Raw genomic sequence first — 19,865 nt, forward strand, 5'->3', positions numbered from 1 at the left:
GCCCTAAAATTTCCAGAATGGCCTTTTATAGCGCCACCAGGAGGCCGCTTTGTGCAAAACAAGTTTTTGGACAGTACACCTACATATTTTGTCCAAACATCACGCAAATTGGTACACAGTCTCTCTAGAGCCATTCAACGAAACGGGTCTTTCAGATTTCTCAGACTCCATCCTGATTGGCTAAGATTGGCTTCCAAAGTTTGCAGGAGTGCTCGGTTTCAAACAAAATGCTGCAAATCATGAACACATCATGTGATTTCCGTGAAATTGTGCACGCACATTCCCACTAGGCAGAGGAAGAAATGCCCCATGAACATTTTCAACTCAGCCTCATGGTGGCGTTATAACTGGCCGAAAAGTGTTTTTACCTCTAACTGCACGGATCTGTGAATAACTTTGTATGCCAACTCCCTAGAGGCCAAGGAAAAACCTTTGCCTGGAATGTTTCACATCTGCTCTTTATAGCGCCACCAGAAGGCCGACATATGTAAAACACATTTTCTAATATTACTCCTTCAGATTGTATCCAAATTTCACGCAAATCGGTACACATGCTCTCCATAGTCATGTGATCAAGACGGGTTTGTTTGATTTATCATAATCCACCCTCATTGGCTACGATTGGCTCCTAAACTTTTCAGGAGTAGCCCGCTTTGTACCCGTTTTGTACAAATCGCCACAACTACTCAACGCAGCGTCCGATTGTGGTGAAACTGTGCATGCATATTCCCACTAGGCTTTGGAAGAAATGCCACTTGACCGTTTTCAAATCAGCCTCATGGTGGTGCTACAACAGGCCAAGCCGCGACACACACACACACACACACACACACACACACACACACACACACACACACACACACACACACACACACAACACACAACACACACACACGTTTATATTGCTCCTAAACATTTTGCCAAACATCACACACACACACTCCTATCCTCCTGGTGGAGACCTGTGCCCAGAAGGGCACTTTTTCTAGTTTTCTCTGTTTTGTCTCTCTCTCACTCTCACTCTCACTCTCACTCTCACTCTCACACACACACACACACACACACACACACACACACACACACACACACACACACACACACACACAGGTGATGGAGTGTGTTTGTACGGGCATACAGAGACCAGACCACCCTGACTGAACCTTGTTTATCAGCTACTAGACCTAGACTGCTACCAGTTATCTTGTGTGTGCGTGCGTGCGCGCATCACTGTGTTTTGTCACTCCAACGGCTTCAAAGACAGGTCTATTTGTAGTATAGTTGACCCTTGACCTTTTCTTGACAGTATGCCAAGCCTTGGGAGCAGCACAGAGCACCTCTGTTCTCTGTGTTTGTTATTGTCCTCCATGTCCTGCATAGTCGTATGTCTAAAACACCACGGGTGTGTCTTGAAATCGTCCCCATTTCTTATTTTGGGGCACAATTAAAGGCCTAAGTGTCAGTCATTCTTTTTCATAGTTGTCGTTGCTGAAGCTTTGTAGTGTTTTGTTTTAGCAGTCTTCTCACACAATGTCTAAATCCTTTCCTCCTAAAGACTGCCCTGTATATGAATGTAAATATAAGTGTAAGTAATTGAGAATAATGATGTGTGTGTCAGACTGTCAGTCTTATTGTCAAATAATGAATGGCTTTGTCTAAGCTGAAAGCCACACTCTATATGGTATTGGGTTCAACATTGCATGTTGTATACATTTGAGAGAGAGAGAGAGAGGGAATAAAGGTGTGTGTGTGTGTGTGTGTGTGTGTGTGTGTGTGTGTGTGTGTGTGTGTGTGTGTGTGTGTGTGTGTGTGTGTGTGTGTGTGTGTGTGTGTGTGTGTGTGTGTGTGTGTGTGTGTGTGTGTGAATAAATAGTACATTCTACAGTAGTGCCTTTACACGCTAGGGGTTAAATGTCTTGCTCCTTTTTCGACACTAAACTTGGGAGAAGCCTTGGATCGAACCCAGGATTTTTCCGATTCCCAAGCGCTTGGTCTACCCTCCTGGGACACTGCCGCCTTGTTATGTATGAGCTCCTAGACTTGATGTACTTTCACAATGATGCAAAGTATCATAATAGCATAATGCACACAAAAAAAACCAATTGACCAGTGTGCCACCAATGTGTACACAAATAGGCCACGTTTTGAGCTTGTAGTTCGGCCTTTCTTTTTAACTGGATCTGACTTGGTCACATCACCCTTGTGGTTGTCAGCTGGCTGATACCAGGCAGGCAGGTAGAGAGAGAGTCGTAAAGAAGACATTCCACACACACCTGTCCTGCACTGTGCAACAGAACGATGCCTTATATGGTGGTGACAGAAAGCAGCCTCACGCACACACACCCAACACAATAGTCCCAATGAAAACATGTGACCCAACTGCTCAAAATGTGTTTGTGCATATAAAGTATATATATCACACACACAGACACATACATATCTTATATGTACACTTTGTACAGTATATATCATATAATAGATTTGTGTTCTTTGTCTGCCACAGTCATGAGAAAAATAAATCTGTGTGTGCTTTGTACTTAGGCTAAATCTGTTGTCATATTATCTTTGTGGTTTTCACACTAAACGATTGCGATCCAGACCCAATACATACATATAAGTATTTGTTTTTATTCCAATTAATTTTGACGTCTCACGGTCTTATGTACGTGCAGGCTCCTGTGATACATGTGTGAGACCCTCTCTCTCTCTCTCTCTCTCTCCTCTCACACCCAGGAACAGAGGGCGAAAAGTAGGCCTATGTGATAGCGGCTGCGGTAGAGCAGGATGCTTGATTTTCATTACATAATTCTCTGTCTCTCTCTCTGTATGTGCGCGCGCATGCACATCAGAGTGTACGTCGTTCTGTTTCCAATTCCATAATAACAGCTGCTGCGTAGATTCCGACGCTGTTTTATCAACATATTCAAATGAGTGAAGTTGGACTATATTTATATTTAACAGCAATATTATTATTAATATAGCTACCAATATGTATGACACCTGGATTTACCCAAGGAATAAAGTAAGTAAGACACCTGAATTTACCCACAGAATAATATCCATCTATTGATACATACACAGACAAACAGACAGCTTTCCTGTGCTCTCATTAGCTAGCTGTAATACGGAACTTCTCTGGGTCAATTGGGGGTTTTGTCGGCGAGCGCCAAAAAAGCTCCCCGGCAGCATAATCGGAGCAAATAAATAACTTGCCGTGTGTAGGGGCCATTAACCAAGTGAGAATAGCTCTCAGGGGAAGTGAACCTAAAATCAGGCCCTCCTGATCCTGAGAGTGCAGATGTCATTTTTCTTGATGTCATATCTGCCCAGCAGTGACCACCATCATCTACCATTAGACCCATGGTTTAAGACTGGTGTGCGTACTGCGTACATGCGTGTGGCCTCTTTGATGAAACACATGGTACTTGTTGGTTGCTGCCAGCACCGTTACCGTTAGCAGAGCAGCACGCAGGTCTGTGCCATCTGGACCTGCACTTTGATTCTGCTGGGGCAGCATCCGTGTTTATACCCAGCTGCCTAGTCAGCCATGATAGTTGTTTGCTTGTTTCCCCCCCCCTCCTTTCTTTATCTCTTTCTTTCATCCCCACTTTCTTACTGATTCACTTATCTCTTTCTCTTTACTTCTCCCACTGTCTCCAGTTCACTGTAGTATTAGTATTAGTTTTTGATGAATTGAACAAAGGTGATGAATTGTAAACAAGTGTAATACTTAATTGGGTCGTCCACTCACAGTTAACAGTCTTTGTATTGAGTTTGTGCTTGAAATGTACTGTCAATTCTGTAATTCTGCAAACTTAATAAATATTTCAATCAATCAATCAAATCACTTTATCGCTCTCTTTCTCATCCTCTCCTTCCTTCTGCTGTCTTTCTCTTTCTCACTTTCACTTTATACACCTCCACATAAGGCATTGCTCACAACACGTAGCAATGAGACATGGTAGTTGTAGACCGGCAGTGTTCCGCAAAACGATTTTGATGTAGAGGGAATAAGGAGGTGGAGGGAAAACGTAGGAGGCCAAGTACAAACCCGTAAACAAATGAAATACTGTAAGTTGAAGTGGTTATAACCACTTTGAAGTGGAAATTAAAATTTCAAAAGTCTAAAAGACACTGAATGTGATGCGTTGTGAGCTTGTAGATCAGCTATTTTTTGCTATTCATTTCACGAAGTACTGCACACTATATAGTCGAAACGGGTGTAGCTAGCGCCAGCCCATAGAGCCCCATTGTGAACCCAGACATGTTGAGTACACCATGGTTTTATGTTTGAAATGTTGAGTATGGGTCCCCAGCATTTAGAAACTGCCGGATGCTAACTTGCATATCTCTGCTGTCGGGAGGAAACCTCATAACTCCAAAACTTTTCAGGAAATGAAAAATATACATTTTTTCCAGGAAATTAAGAAAACCTTATATTTTTTAAAACAAAGCAATACAGCCTCATCAAAGTTGGTGTTGTAACTTTATATATTGTCAATTACGTTCATGAGAGGGGGAGAGTTGGTGGAGTTAGTTGCTTTAGCAGACATTTTGAGGGTCCAATGGAGTTAAGAGGTTTTGTCCAAAGCACTTTTTACTACTTTCCATTGGTTCAATATTTTCGAAAAACAAAGGACGTAAAGGGTGTTCAATAGCACTGATTTATGCAAAAAAAATAATCAAAAACCTCAAAAATGGAGTTATGAGGTTTCCTCCCGACAGCAACGATATGTTGAGCAATTTTCATAATTGGCATAATATATCACCATACCATACCATTAACAACCTATAGAAGGCAAAAAAGTCAAAATTTCATCATGCTTTATGTAGCATGTGACATGTCAAACTAGGGGGTTTTCATGATGCTGAATCCATTCCAAGCATTAGTTTTATAAAAAAAAACACTCGGCTATGTGCTGACAAATGTGCTGACATCATCACATTTGTGATGACGGCTATGGCCGTTTTAGCCAAAGGAGTGTTTTGTTGTTTGTTTTTAGTTGTTTCCAAAAATGATGTTATAGCAAATTCAACATAAACAAGGTGGAACAAGTCAACATATGCAAGTTAGCATCCGGCAGTTTCTACATGCTGAGGGCCCATACTCAATATTTCTAACATAAAACCTTGGTGTACTCAACATGTCCGTGTTCACATTCTGGCAAGTAGACTAATATGGGGATTAAGTGGTTAAAAAAAAAAAGAAGTCCCACCTGTCCTTTCTTCTCTCTTCTCCCTCTGTCTCTGTCACTCTGATTCACATTTACACAAACTCATTTCTCAATTGAAATTACTTAGAGAGACTGTATCCGGTTGAATGCCAAGTCCAAGTGCCAACTGGGATACAGCCCAGCTTCTTTGTAAATCAAGCATACTTCTGTTGAAAGGCTACCCAGAGCCTCCGTCTTCAGGCTGATTTAATCTCAAACCTGAGAGTGTTCAGCGATAAGAGGCGCACTCTGCAGCTCGCTATTGTCTCCGCACTGCATATCCACTTCCATCGTCATAGAGACCGATGCGGGTTGCCCTAGTAATCCGCGAGCATCTATCGCCAGGTCGTCCCCCGACGCAGCCTTAATTAAGGGGCGTCTACTACTTTTTAATCAGGCAACTAATGTTTTGTTGCTACTTAATGTTTAATTCTCGCCACGCTGCCATTTTGGACGCTGTCTGTTCGTGGAGCGTAGAGATATCCAATTGTTGCATTAGCATTCATGCATTCATTTTCTTCACCCTAGTACATAATCTTGTGTAGATACCTTTATTGTAGATAGATGCCCTCAAGTTCCGGTATCAAGCCGATTGTGATGGTTACGTTTGCTTTCTCATCTCCTCCCCAGGTTGGACTACATGGCTTAGGGTCTCTGCAAGTAGAGTGAGGCGTCTCCTTCTCTCCCTCTGTCCTGCCTCTCCTCTCTTCCACCAGAGGTAAGCACACACTCGTAGAGGATAAGACATTTGTGCATAATTGTGTGTAGATCGTTTTAAATCCTCTATGGCGATCAATAGACTACTATAGTATCAGCACATAGTGTAGGGAACTGGTTCTCAAACGTTTACAGTTCAAGGGCCCCCCTTAACTATGACAGTATACAAATGGAACCAAATGGACCCTATTAGTGAGCTTGCAGATCAGCTATTTTCAATGAACAGATTTAACAGTTAAAAACCTTTCTGCAGATGTTTTCGCTAATCAATTACATGTAGGCCTATAATAGTTTGTTCCTTCAATAAGGTAGGCTACTGCGCTGCGCGTCAGTTGTAGCCTTGACTTTTTCTTTCTATCGTTTTTTTCTATCGCTTTTTTCTATCGCTTTTTTTCTATCGCTTTTTTCTATCGCTTTTTTTCTATCGCCTTTTCTCTATCGCTTTTTCTCTATCGCTTTTTCCCCCCACTATTGAAACTTGTATTTTCCTTTTTTTTCAAAGTTTGACGCCTATGGCCAGGCGCACATATACGTCAAATGTGCGGCTCGGCCGGGGAATGGTGTGCTTGTGCTTTTCTTTCCATCACGCTTTACCATGGCGACGTAATTCACAATAAACTATGACAAAAATACCCCTTATTGCAACCTACGGCTGCAATAAGCAACTCACGACGGCAATAAGCAACCTACGGCTGTGATAAGCAACTCACGACGGCAATAAGCAACCTACGGCTGTAATAAGCAACCTACGGCTGTAATAAGCAACCTAGGGCTATAAAAAAATCATATTTTTTTTATATGAGTTTTTATGAGTTTTTATGAGTTTTTTATATTTTATATATATATATAGTGATCACATAAAAAAATCATATAAACCTACGGCTGTAATAAGGAACCTACGGCTGTAATAAGTAACCTATGGCTGTAATAAGCAACACAGGGCTGCAATAAGTAAACCACGGCTGTGATAAGCAACCTACAGCTGCAATAAGCAACCTACGGCTGCAATAAGCAACCTACGGCTGTAATAAGCAACCTACGGCTGCAATAAGCAACCTACGGCTGTAATAAGCAACACAGGGCTGCAATAAGTAACCCACGGCTGTAATAAGCAACCTACGGCTGCAATAAGCAACCTACGGCTGTAATAAGCAACCCACGGCCGCAATAAACAACCTACGATTGCAATAAGCAACCCGCGGGAGTAATAAGCAACCCACGGCTGTAATAAGCAACCTACGGCTGTAATAAGCAAGATACGGCAGCAATAAGCAACCCACGGCTGTAATAAGCAACACAGGGCTGTAATACGCAACCCACGGCTGTAATAAGCAACACAGGGCTGTAATACGCAACCCACGGCTGTAATAAGCAACCTACGGCTGTAATAAGCAACCTACGGCTGCAATAAGCAACCTACGGCTGTGATAAGCAACCTACGGCTGCAATAAGCAACCTACGGCTGCAATAAGCAACCTACGGCTGTGATAAGCAACCTACGGCTGTAATAAGCAACCTACGGCTGTGATAAGCAACCTACGGCTGTAATAAGCAACCTACGGCTGTGATAAGCAACCTACGGCTGCAATAAGCAACCTACGGCTGTAATAGGCCTATCTCACAGCCCCCTTTCCACGCCCACTTCCGGTAGATAGTGGTGTCATTTAATATTAGACATTTACACTTTTTTTCTCTGGAGAATATAAGTACATTTCCTAATGTTAAAATGTCAAAGACCGATAATAATATGAAGAAAACACAATGGTATAACAACTCAAATAAGTAGAATAAACCTTACCTTTACAAAACGGTAGTTTGTGGCTTGTGAAAATACCTCTTTTAACATGGAAGCCTATATAAAATAATAAAAAGTCATACAAAATCTTAAATCATATAATAAATCATATAAAAAATCATGTAAAAATATTTTTATGATTTCTTTTTTATATGATTTTTTTATGATGTTTTATATGATTGACAAGACAGTCTTGCCCGTGCTCCAGCCAGCAATTTCACAGGTCTCATAGCATACGGGTAATAAAACATTGAATAAACACACTTTGGACCATTTTTGTTCTTGGGATCATCGAAATCTGTATATTAGAGGTCCTTATGGATGCCAAAAATCCAAACTAGGAAAGAAGAACGTAGGGTTGTGCACGTGGACCCCTCTTGGAGCCTCTACCCTCAGGCCCAATTGATTTGCCTACTTTTAGCATTTAATTGAGCATTAATGTTCCATAGATGTTCCTGTTATCTCCCTCAATGCTTCAATGAAACAGAAAAACTGGACATTTGTCTCAGAATTATGTATAGTTAAGACCTTATGTAGATTTTACATGATCTTTTTTGTATTTGTGGAAATGCACTATGGCAACCAATATGCCAGATTAAACATACATATTTCAAGTTGGGAACATCAACATTTGTTTACTATACATCTTGAAGATTGTAAAAATGTAAATTTTAGAAAAAATATATCAATAGGGTGCCTGGGGGAGGAGTTGTTGTGATCCAGTTTAGGCGAATTTTTAATTTTTTTGTGTTTATTTTGATTTTTATGCACTACACATGATGGAACCATGGCCAAACTTCATCGTGCAAAGACGAACATAAGATGGAGTGAATGGTTTCTGTCGGATGTATAGTTCAGGTTTAAAGTTTTTATTTTTCACAGCCGAAAATCCAGGACGGACACAACATATGGTTAAAAAAAACCTATATGGGACAATAATTAGCTCGGGGAACGATAACAATTCATTAACTAGACACCTTGAGGATTATTACATTTTGCAGATTGGATATCCCTCCATTCATCGTCTTGAACAACCTCCTGGTTGTTCTGTGCGTTTGCGAGCGGTCAAAATGAATAACAGATGGGCAGATTGTCATGAACCTTGCTTGGAATAATGAGTAGGTTAGGTTGCCCCAAAGAAATAATTAATTTGGGGTCAAAAAGGCCAAACTATATTTTTGGAGGACAGATGGTCAGATCTTCATGAAACCTGATGGGAATCTCCAGTAGGCTGCCACAAAGGTCAAGGTGGGATTTGGAAGACATAGAAGAAGAAATGTTGCCAGAGTTTGCACCACTAGGTGCATTTGTTTGGTTTTGTGCTCTATAAATATATAGTTGATGTTGGGCAGAAACCTTGTATCACCACATTGAAACTCTTTTAAACTATTTTCGTAAATGAATGCCCTACGTCACAATACGAGTGTCGCACAAAATCAGTGAAAATGGCAGATCTATAAGCTCACAATGCCTTGCGATGTGAAGTGCTGTGGGCTTGTAAATTGGCTATTTTCACTACTTTGAGACATACAAGGTTTCCACAAGACGGCGACGAATCCACGATATATAATTTCTTTTGCATGCCGAACTTTCCATGTTTGTGTAAACATTTGTGTAAACACAAACATTGAAGATAAAAGTGAGGATAGAAAAGTGAAGATGCAAATTGTGATTGGCCAGAATGAGATGATGTATGATGATAAGAGAGCCCCTCACTTAACATGCATCATGTGATAATTGTAATGTCATGAGTTGGATGGACACCAGCTTATCTTTGTTGCATTCCCCTCTTTAGCTTTGTATGCCAGACAAGTGCAATGTTTGTTGAGGGCCAATACTGCTTACTGGAAGATTACTGTCCTCATTTTCTCGCTCTGACATCTTGAACTTGGATTTTGGAGATTTCGTCATTTCCAACAACACATGACCTGGGGTCAAAGCATTTACACGTCCTTTTCCAATTACTGTTTAATTGAGACATATGTGTGCAGAGAATAATTTGAGGAAAGCTGATTAAGCCCTTATTAATACTTCCTCATATGGCCATGACATGTTGCGAGCTTGCAATGCAGGCTACTATTTTCGTTACAGCACTGACAGCTCAGCTTTTTTAATAAAACAAATCTTGTATCAGTTGCCAGTGCCACCTGTTAACACTCTGAGCGGAGACGGAGATCTGCGCCCTATAAAATAATCCCGCTCGTCGCCAGGGACGGAGATTAATCAAAAGACGGAACATTATGCGTTTGATAACATACAGTAGCACACCAGTCTACAGCCTGGGAGCGTCGATAACATACAGTAGCACACCAGTCTACAGCCTGGGAGCGTCGATTGGGCAACATCCGATGTCATTTCCGTCAACCCGGCTGTCTCACCCGGGAGATGGTCCGCCCCTCCCACCCGCCCCCTAATTGTTTTAAAAATGCTACAATAATAGAAATGCACAAACTCGCAATATGTCGTCAACCCATTTGTGAGCTTGTACTGTAGATTGGCTATTTATGCTATTTGTCATACGATAAATGATGGCGTGGCTGAGGCCTGAACGACAACAGCCAGCGACGGGTTATATAGTGTCACACCAACCAACTGCTCAGGCTACATTAAAGTAGCAATTAAGTTAATTAGCTTGAAGTCTGTGTTTTCATTGATTGCATGTTTTTATATTTTTGGCATATTCATTGCTGATGAAGATGAATGCGTTGATTGCTGCTTTGCCTTTGACTTAATGAAATGTGACTGAATGAAGAATGTGTTTATGGATTATGTGTGGGTTTGCTCTGGCACATGTACCTTACCATTTAACATAGCTGCCTAAACCCCTTTAATATGGCGTCAAAATGATTTATTATTACAAACACATTATGTCAACTTAAAAACAAATGCACAGCCAAAGGGAAGTGCAGCTGAATGGTCCAAGAATAATGAGATGACAAATGCATTTCTTCAGGACATATTTTCTCATCAACTTTACATTACTCCCTCAGCAATGTAAAGAGAAGGAGAAGGCTATGTAGCCAAAATAATGAGAATATGCAATATTGCAATTTCCCTAAAGACTATAGTCTACGTCAGCCAGAGGAACACAAAGCGATAAGGAGAGGCGCTGACATGTTCATTGCTGGGTTTCGTATTCATGCTGAACCACTCACCTCTGCAGCACCCATAACAGGCATAACGCTCACTTTTTCCTAACCAAAATGTAAATGAGTGCATTAATTACCCATACTGCGGCAACACACTACCCCTCTCTCTCTCCTGCAACTGATCTCTCTCTGATGTTTTTTCTTTTCTTTTTTTGAACTTTGAAAGCTTTTGTGGATTAATACATGCTGCTTTCAGGGACACTGAATGATTCTGATGCCAACAGCAACACATTACAATTGGAAGGGAGAAAGGCTACTAAGACCCAGGCACGGGTGCTGGGACTCCACAGGCAATCTATCAACTGCCATGGATACTGCACTGTTTTGTTTTCGCTGCCGCTAAATGTTTCCGTTCCCTCTACCCAGTCTACCGGGTGAAAGTGGCTGTGGCAACACACGAGAGATTACGAGGGTCTCCGACTCTCCGTCCATCCAAACTGAAGAAGCATTCACCCTGTCCGCCGAGACTCGAGTGCGTTGTTTCTTGGGGGGCGGCAGGCGGCAGCGGTTTGAAATGATTACTCTTCATAATGCCTGAGCCCCGCCACCAGGCTTTAATGAATAACATAACATGGACTGAGTCCTTCCAGATGGTTGCAGATGAAATGGCACCCGTAGCATTTCTTCTCCAGCCCGTCGGGAGTGTAGTCATGCCAACACAGCGATGACGATGGCTATTATGCTCAGGCACTTTTGAGGTCCTGAAGGACTCTCACAATTTCCCAGAGTGATGTATTCCTTCCTGTATATCTCCACAGAGACCAGTGAAGTGCTTGTGATTTATTTTTTATTTTATTTTATTTTATTTTGTGACTTTGGTCACGATTCCATTTAAACCATTTAAGCCTATTTTATACTTTGTCGTACAAGGGTGTCACACAAAAATTGTGCCGTGACATGTTGACTGCTGTAATCGCTATCTTAAATATTTTATTAAAATCAATGATGTTTTTATAATCAATTTAAATTGAATCGGTTAACTGTTGCATCCCTACTGTACTGTACAAATTAGAATGCTCTGGCATTATTCGGGTCTATACAAGGAAAGTCAAGGGATGTGTGGGCCATGAGTCATGACACCATCGCTGAGCACTCTGTTCCAGCAGGGAAGGACAATACAAGCAAGAAACGTCCAGTCTGATGACGTACTGAACTTAATGAACAGTATGGGAAAAGTCAATATCGAGACGGCATCAAAACTAATATGTTTTGCCCTATTTTGCATACTTAAGTAGTGCAAAGGAAAATAATGCATCTCTTTATCGCTGCTGCCTCTCTGTGAACAGTTGAGTCGAGTAACGACTTGTGATGACTTTCAGATAAATCTGACAATTAGAGAGATCAAGTATCGAAGTTTGCCCGTCGGGCACATCGCCCAGGCTTGCGTTCCACTTCTGTTGCTGACATACTTGTACGTCTTCCTTCCTTCTTTCCTTCCTTCCTCCTCTCTGTCTGCAGGCATCATCTCGTGACACCGGCGAGGGGGGCGGGACCGGTGACGGAGCCCTTCCCTACCGCTGCCTGCCAGCCTACCGGGACGACAAACCTGTTCCCTGCCCTCTCCCCCCACCCCGTCCCGTGGCAGGATGGAGCCCCAGGCTGCCCAGGGGCTGCTGGGAGCAGGGGGGGATCATGGGATGATGATGCTGATGATGACACCCACGCTGGCGCCCAGCCCTCAGAGCGAGGCGGTGGCGCACGGGCTGAAGGAGCTGTCCCTCCATCCCACGCAGAACCTGCCCCCGCTGAATGAGCGCAAAAATGGTGAGGTGCCCCAACATGCTGTGTGATTAGGAATGCACGTTCTTTGTAGGACTTGTTTTTCATTGACAAATCGAGGCACTGTTCAGTGGTTAGATTTCACATTTTGTCGTTCTATGCTGTTGCAGCATCAGACACTTAAACCCTCTGGTCTTAGTGAACAACTGTACTCCAAAAATGGCAGATTTACAAGCTCAAAACGTACAGTAGATCAGTAGACCAGAATAGGCATGATGGGGTTCAAGTGGTTAACCCCTACGTATATACTTCATCATACGATATAAAATGTTGCCTACAATGACATTTCAAAAAACCTTATTTTGATGTCTATAAAGCCCACAATACTTGCCACAATATTCTCTGTAGCTGTGTAGCAGCCCAGGTTACTACAGTTAACCAGTGTCGTACAGTATTCTGACATCACTACAGTATAGTACCAGTAAGACGCCCTGAGGGCGAGTAGCGACCTCGCCCTAAAGGGCCTGGGTGACGGCAGACTGCTGGGCGAGCGCTGACGCTTTGGCATGGGGGGTCAGATCAACATGGAATGAATTCTGTACTGGCCATACAGTATATGGAGCGTGTCTTGAGTGTACAGGGTTTGATGAGGTCAGATCAACATATGGAATGTCAGAACAGGTCAGCTCCATATGGAGATCTAAGGGTGGCAGTGTCTTGAGTGTACAGGGTTTGATGAGGGCCCAGGTAGGGCCGGGCCTTAATTTTCGGGCCTGTTGAGAACTCTACTAATAACTTTGGGGCGGGTCCGTCTAGAGTTTGAATGGACAGGTATCAATCAATTGGGAGACATCAAAGTGGAAGGACAGGTGGGGGTCCGATCGACATATGCCGGAATGTCAGAACAGGTCAGCTCCATATATGGAGATCTAAGGGTTTGAGGTTTTTGAGGTTAGATGTAGAGTTGCTGGCCGACTCCATAAATGCAGATCTAGGTGATGATCCAATCTTCTCCATATATGGCTATGCAGGGTTTGATGAGGTCAGTGTCGTGATCTTCATATATGGAGACGGCCACATATGGTGGCATGACGTGTCACGAGGCATGGTGTCACGAGGCGTGACCATATACGACTTCATAGTAAACTGTGACTTGCGGTCACAACAAACTTCTTCATAGGTAGCTGCAGATTGCACAACACAGAAAGAATGTGAAGGACGTCACCCAACCAACACACAAACTATATTTGGATGTTGAACTTCCTTCAGCTTCCTTTGCATTGGTCCTGTGGTCTACAGCTTCTTCTGTGTAAATATACAGTACTACATGTGCGTCTCTTTAATGAGAACCTTGTCCACAATGCATGCTGGTCTATGTTGAGGCACTGTCGGTAAAGCTCTGTGAGAAGAACTCAGACTTCTCCATTGATATACAGTAGTACACAGTGAGGATGTTACTGCATTGTAGTCAGTAATAATTGCACATCCACAAATAAGTGGCGATTTTCTCATCATCGTCCTCTTGTGAAAATGATCTCGTATAGGACCAATAAGACCTTAATAGCCTCACCGATTGTTTTTCTCTCGATTGGCCGATCCCGTTCTTGTGCGTAAGGGGAAAAAATATTTCCAAAATTATTATATGTCAAAACCCACGTCAAAACTGTGTGTGGGGAGGGAGGGGAAAATGTGAAACATGCAAAACTATATAATACTATATTTGATTGACTTTTATACCACTTAAATGGTATAAACGATCGGTTTCTCCAGATCGCATAAATTGGCAATCACCGATCGAGTCACGATCAGTTGGTACTGATGTGTTTTGTCTATTGTCAAGATACAAAAGGTTAAATGTCTCAATAGGACTAAATTGGGATTATTGGGATTGATCAAAATCATGCAGTTCCGGTACACTTCCACATGCACTGCACACACATTTAATCAATGCATAGCCAATTTATTTCCTCAGTCAAACATACACAAAGAAGACATGTACTAACTACCTCAATACAACCAGCCAACCAACCACTCAAACTGCAGACCTCCAAAACAGAACCCTCAAGCTCAGATACCCCCCCCCCCCACACACACACACACACACACACACACACACAGTATGCAACACACTCGGAAATTATAAGCCTGCCGTTATGTCGTTATGGCTTTGCACGCTAGCTGCCCAATGTGCCCATTAGTCACATCACATTGTCGTCGTTTTGGCAGCCTCACGGGTCAGGCCGAGACACTGATGGATGAACAGCGATGAATAGCAGGGCTTTAGACCTGCCACAGGGGTTGCCAGGTCCTAATTACAGCTTAGATGAACTTGGGAGATCAGATCACTGATTTAGCTTTGTACAACCACTGTGATATTGATCAACGCCGGGGGAATGTCCCAGGCTCCCAGCTCCTTTTGTAGGCAGTCAGCAACGGTGATTAAGACCGTGAGATTTGGCTAGTTTGATGTGTAGAGTACATTCTCCACATGATGTCTTATTTTAATGGATTTTACCTTTTATATGACTGACAAAGCACAATTATAAAAAAGTTCTGTCTAATGTTTCTTGGTTGTCCACCCATCCATCCATCTTCAACCGCTTATCCGTAGTCAGCACCAGAGAGCTCCAGACTTCCCTCTCCAGAGCAACATTAGTAACTTCCTCCTTGGGGATCTCGAGGCGTTCCAAGGCCAGTGTGGAGATGTAATCCCTCCATCTGGTCCTTGGTCTGCCCGGGGGTCTCCTTGTACTTTTCTTAACCGAATCTATGCTAATCCCGTGATTTTCCGGGATTCGTGCTTGCAATCTCCTTTGCCAACACGAGAAGTCTCGGGTTTGTTTAATGTAATTTAATCCAGAATTAATAGTATTTTATTTGCCGTTTTTTGCATCCATTGTTAGCCTTCTGTGGCTCCCATGGTGTGTAGTCTCACGTTACCAGACAGTGGCCTTGTGGTTAGAGTGTCCGCCCTGAAACTAGGAGGTCGAGGTTCGATCCCCGGCCGGGTCATACCAAAGACTGTAAAAATGGGACCCAATGCCTCCCTGCTTGGCACTCAGCATCAAAGGGTTGGATTGGGCGGTCAAATCTACTAATCAAATGAGCGCGGCACGGCTGCAGCTCACCGCTCCTTGGCTGCGGCTCACTGCTCCAAGAGATGGGTCAAATGCGGAGAACAAATTTCACTGCGGTAACGTGTGTGACAAATCGTTTGACTTTGTTACCACCTATGGTAACGGGAGGAAATGTGTTTAACCTGTTTTTTAACCTGCCATCCATATTTTGGGCATGTCGTTGTCATGTCAAACATAGCTAAAATCCACAAGCTTGGAGCATTGCGACATGGCTATTTTCAAGAAATAATATGAATAAATAAAAAAAGAGCATCCTTTTGCAGGTTCTAGAGTCTCTAGAGAGTACTGTATACGCACCTTTTTCTTTGATTTGATATCATAGATCCCCTTCTCAAGAAATTATTATAAAATTGGGATAATATTTGGTGGTTAATATTTCGCCAATGCCAAGTAGCTGTGGAATGTGACCCAGATGTAAAATTTGACAATGGCACACGGACAGTGTCAGGGAGCTTGCCATGGTAGTTCTGTTGTGTGTGTCATATACTGTAACTGTGTCTATTTTTGCAGCAGTGTTTTGATCTGGACAGTTGATGGTTTTGGTGTTGAAATGAGAAGTTTTAGTTTCCTAATTGTCGATAATGATCGCATATCTTGTTGTTAGTGTATATTGTTATAGTATATTATGGGCTTTCATTCAAAATTATTGTCTTACTCCTGCCAAATGGAAACATCATACAATAAGGCAGTCCAACAGGTCACTGTTGTGATTCAGGAGAGCACTACCTTGCCAAAACGGACTACTTCCAGTATGGGCCTGCATTTGTATATTAGACAGGAGATGATCTAGAAGTAAAACTTTACAGACTAATCTGTCTGTCTGACAGTGGAAAACCTGTGTGGAATGACAACAGTAGCAGAGCTCTGTCATCATCATCATATTTGCTGCACTCATTTCCCCTCCAGGGATACACACACACACACACACACACACACATGCATACCTAATATTTTCCTACCCAGTAAGCCTCCTCAGTCCTTTTGCCAACTGCAGAATTCCTCCAGTCGTATTGCGTTGTAACACTCAGGTGACTGGAGGCCACAATCATGAACACAACTCGCAGCCTTGGACCTCGACCAAGTCACCCGTCTGGAGCAAGGCTCTGCCACGGGAGGGGGGAGGGGGAGGGGGGAGGGGAGGGGAGGGGGGAGGGGAAACAACATGGAGTTTATGGGGAAACTGAGGTGTTCGGGTGGGACTGTAATTGGGGTAAGTAAGTGCCACTAACTACCAGTTAGTGCTGTTTCTCTGTAGTGCTGTTTCTCTGTAGTTTAATGGATTTAAAAAAAAAAATAATATATAAAATTTCCCTCAGAAGGCCAGTAGCTTGAATCAAGTGTGAATGAAAATCTAGAGAATAAAAGAGAGGCCAGGCAGTATCGCAGTCATGCCATCCTAGGCTAATGCCTCCACTGTTGTCCATACCCTGTAGGCTAACTTGTAAGCTTGTAGGGAAACTGGTGTTGTAATAGAGAGGAAGGTCAGTCTCTGTCAGAATGTCTCACCTTCACACAAACACCACAAGCTGAACTGCTGTGAGGTCACCGATCTTGCGCGCGCGCGTGCGTGCGTGCGTGAGTGAGAGAAAAATCAACACCAGCCAGTTGCTGGTAAATGTTTGACAATGCCTGTTAGTTATAAATGATATATATAATATAGTAATTATAACTGACATAAATATGACATTTGTGATTTGTTATTGGAATTCTTCCTTTACTCTAGCCTGGTAACATACTGGGGCTGGTGAATTTGTCGAATATCATTTCAACAGGCACATTATTATTGCCACATTTGCCATCAGTTCTGACTTGGACATCTTACCTTTACCTTGGGGGTTACTTGCTGGAGCTGGAACAGTTCCTCTGGATGTAACATAGAAACAGACAAACTGTTACAATAATTGCAACACTGCAAATCTGCAGCGTGGTCTTGCTCATGAACATTTGGACACAAGCCAGGAAGTCAGTGAGTTTAATTAACGACAGTGTCACGTTTATAGCAGCAAAAATGCTGAAAAGCAAGGTTGGACATAAGAAAAATACTAAAACATGCTGTGTGAGACGACAGGCTTTTACAATTTGTATAATGATCCCTGAGGGGAAATTACATCTCTGCATTTGACCCATACTAGTAGAAGGAGCTCCATGTGAGCACACAGGAGCAATTAGGGGTTCCCTGTCCTGCTCAGGGACATATCTACACGAAGTCAGGAAGAGCCAGGGATCCTATTTGCAGATGGCCACTCTAGCCACTGCCACGCCTCATAAGTGATGCTAAAACTGCTGCCAAATTCAAATATTTTCTAGTTTCTCTGCTCGCTGGGCATCTGTTTTACTACAGTGGAACCTTCCACAGAGGGGAGCACAAAGTGTGAACATGATGACTGATGAGTGTTGGGAGATTGCTTCATCACACGTTAATTAAACACCTTTTGTAAAGGAATGTTGGCCAAATAACGTCACTTAAAAACTGTGGGTCGTAGATGTTGACGCATTTATGCGCTTGGAAAATCTCTAAAAGCACGACGGCCCTAATATCACCCATTTCAAACTGGCTGAATATAAGTCAGGGAGGTAGTAGAAAGGCTACAAGAGAAGTGAAACTGTGAAAGGGGAGGGCAGTTGTGGCTGGCTGCTTGATAGAAAAACAAGAAGCAGTGGTGAAAGACAAACAGAGGGAGTGATAGACGGACTGCGAGAGGGAGAGAGAAGGGACAGGCTTAGCACGTGCAGTGCTCTGGGTATTTAGGAACACTCGGGGGGCTTTGTATCCCTGCGGATTCTCTCGCTGCAGCTCCACCAGTGGACATGCTGAGGTTGTGGAACAGTAGCCGGTTCCGTGGGGACTTCCCTGAGCTGGAGACTGTCTGATGGTCCAGTTATTGTGGAATATTGTCGACTATTGTTCCATGTAGGAAGTAGGAACTAATGTGGTGATTCTGGGTGGTTCCCTGAGACTTGGACTATGGCCTTTATGGAGGTGGAGAACCCTGTTGACTGTCACGACAGATTCCGTGCAGGTGAGGCCTGACTGTGACTCGTCAGTGGAAATTGGGTTGATTTTTCAGAACGTTCACGGCCATCACAAAAAGAAAAAGCGTGATCAAAACATTTAGAAGAATAGGCTTTAAGTGCATTTATTTCTAGGGAATAAGTCCTGTATAGCATTGCACAGATGTTTAGCTAAGCAAAGTTATGGTCCAATATTAATATTTACACAAAAGTAACGGGTGATTATTATTTTATTTATTGCGCTTTTACAGAGGAAGAATGTTAGTCTTGAATATTGTGACTGATCAGTTGAGTTGACCATAGGAATATGTGTTTATCTGACCTCTGGCAATGTGCTTATTCAGCACCATGGTGGTGTGACAACATACACATTCACTTTATACAATAATATTATATTAAGTGAAGTGAAAAGTGAAAGCTTATATTATAAGCTGCAGTAAAAAAGAGAAGATAAAAGATGTTATTTGCTGAAATGACATGTTTAATCAAAATGAATCCGTTTTTAATAAGCTACAGCTCTCGCTATCATTCTCTCTACCAGTTGAGAAAAGTAGTGCATTAGCAGTGCAGTGCTTCCCCTTCCATTGCCTTGTCTTGCCTATTGCCCCCCAAAATCAGGTCAAGTCAATTGAATTGTATTGCCAAAATTTGTAAACTGCTCTTCACAGATTTCATGCACAGGATTTTGCATAACCATGAACCCAGCACGGACAGGACCTCACAAGTATAGTACATTATGCAATTAAAAGATTCAGATCGTAGTCATATAGGATGTCAATTTTCCTGTGACTTTCAAATTGCACAGTCTTTCACTGTTTTATCCTTATAATAATAATAATAATAATAATAATAATACAACATACGTTTTATATAGCGCTTTTCTGGGTACCCAAAGTTCGCTTTACAAACATTTTTATTAGAGAAAAAAAAACTAGTTAAAAAGGTTTAAAAGGTTAAAAACTAGGAATCAAAATAAAAAAAGGACAAACAAGAAGGGTGTGTGTGTGTGTGGGGGGGGGGGGGGTTATGTAGGGAAAGCCAGTTTGAAAAGGTGGGTTTTGAGTGTGCTTTTGAACATTTCGAAGGTGGGGGCAGTAACTCTTCTGTTGTGATTTTGTTTTCAACC

At 42.5% G+C, this 19,865-nt stretch overlaps 1 protein-coding gene across 1 annotated transcript in view; it reads left to right on the forward strand.

Annotated features, from left to right (window-relative positions):
• Nucleotides 1-19,865, forward strand: part of mrtfba (myocardin related transcription factor Ba) — a 37,690-nt gene that overhangs the window by 2,620 nt on the left and 15,205 nt on the right. The window contains exons 2-3 of the mRNA XM_079492085.1: nucleotides 5,841-5,928; nucleotides 12,330-12,635. Coding sequence (XP_079348211.1) covers nucleotides 12,458-12,635 — 178 coding nt within the window. The 5' untranslated portion in view covers nucleotides 5,841-5,928; nucleotides 12,330-12,457. The remainder of the gene's footprint in view (nucleotides 1-5,840; nucleotides 5,929-12,329; nucleotides 12,636-19,865) is intronic.

This window comes from Electrona antarctica, assembly GCF_951216825.1.
Source record: "Electrona antarctica genome assembly, chromosome: 22".
NCBI lineage: Eukaryota > Metazoa > Chordata > Actinopteri > Myctophiformes > Myctophidae > Electrona > Electrona antarctica.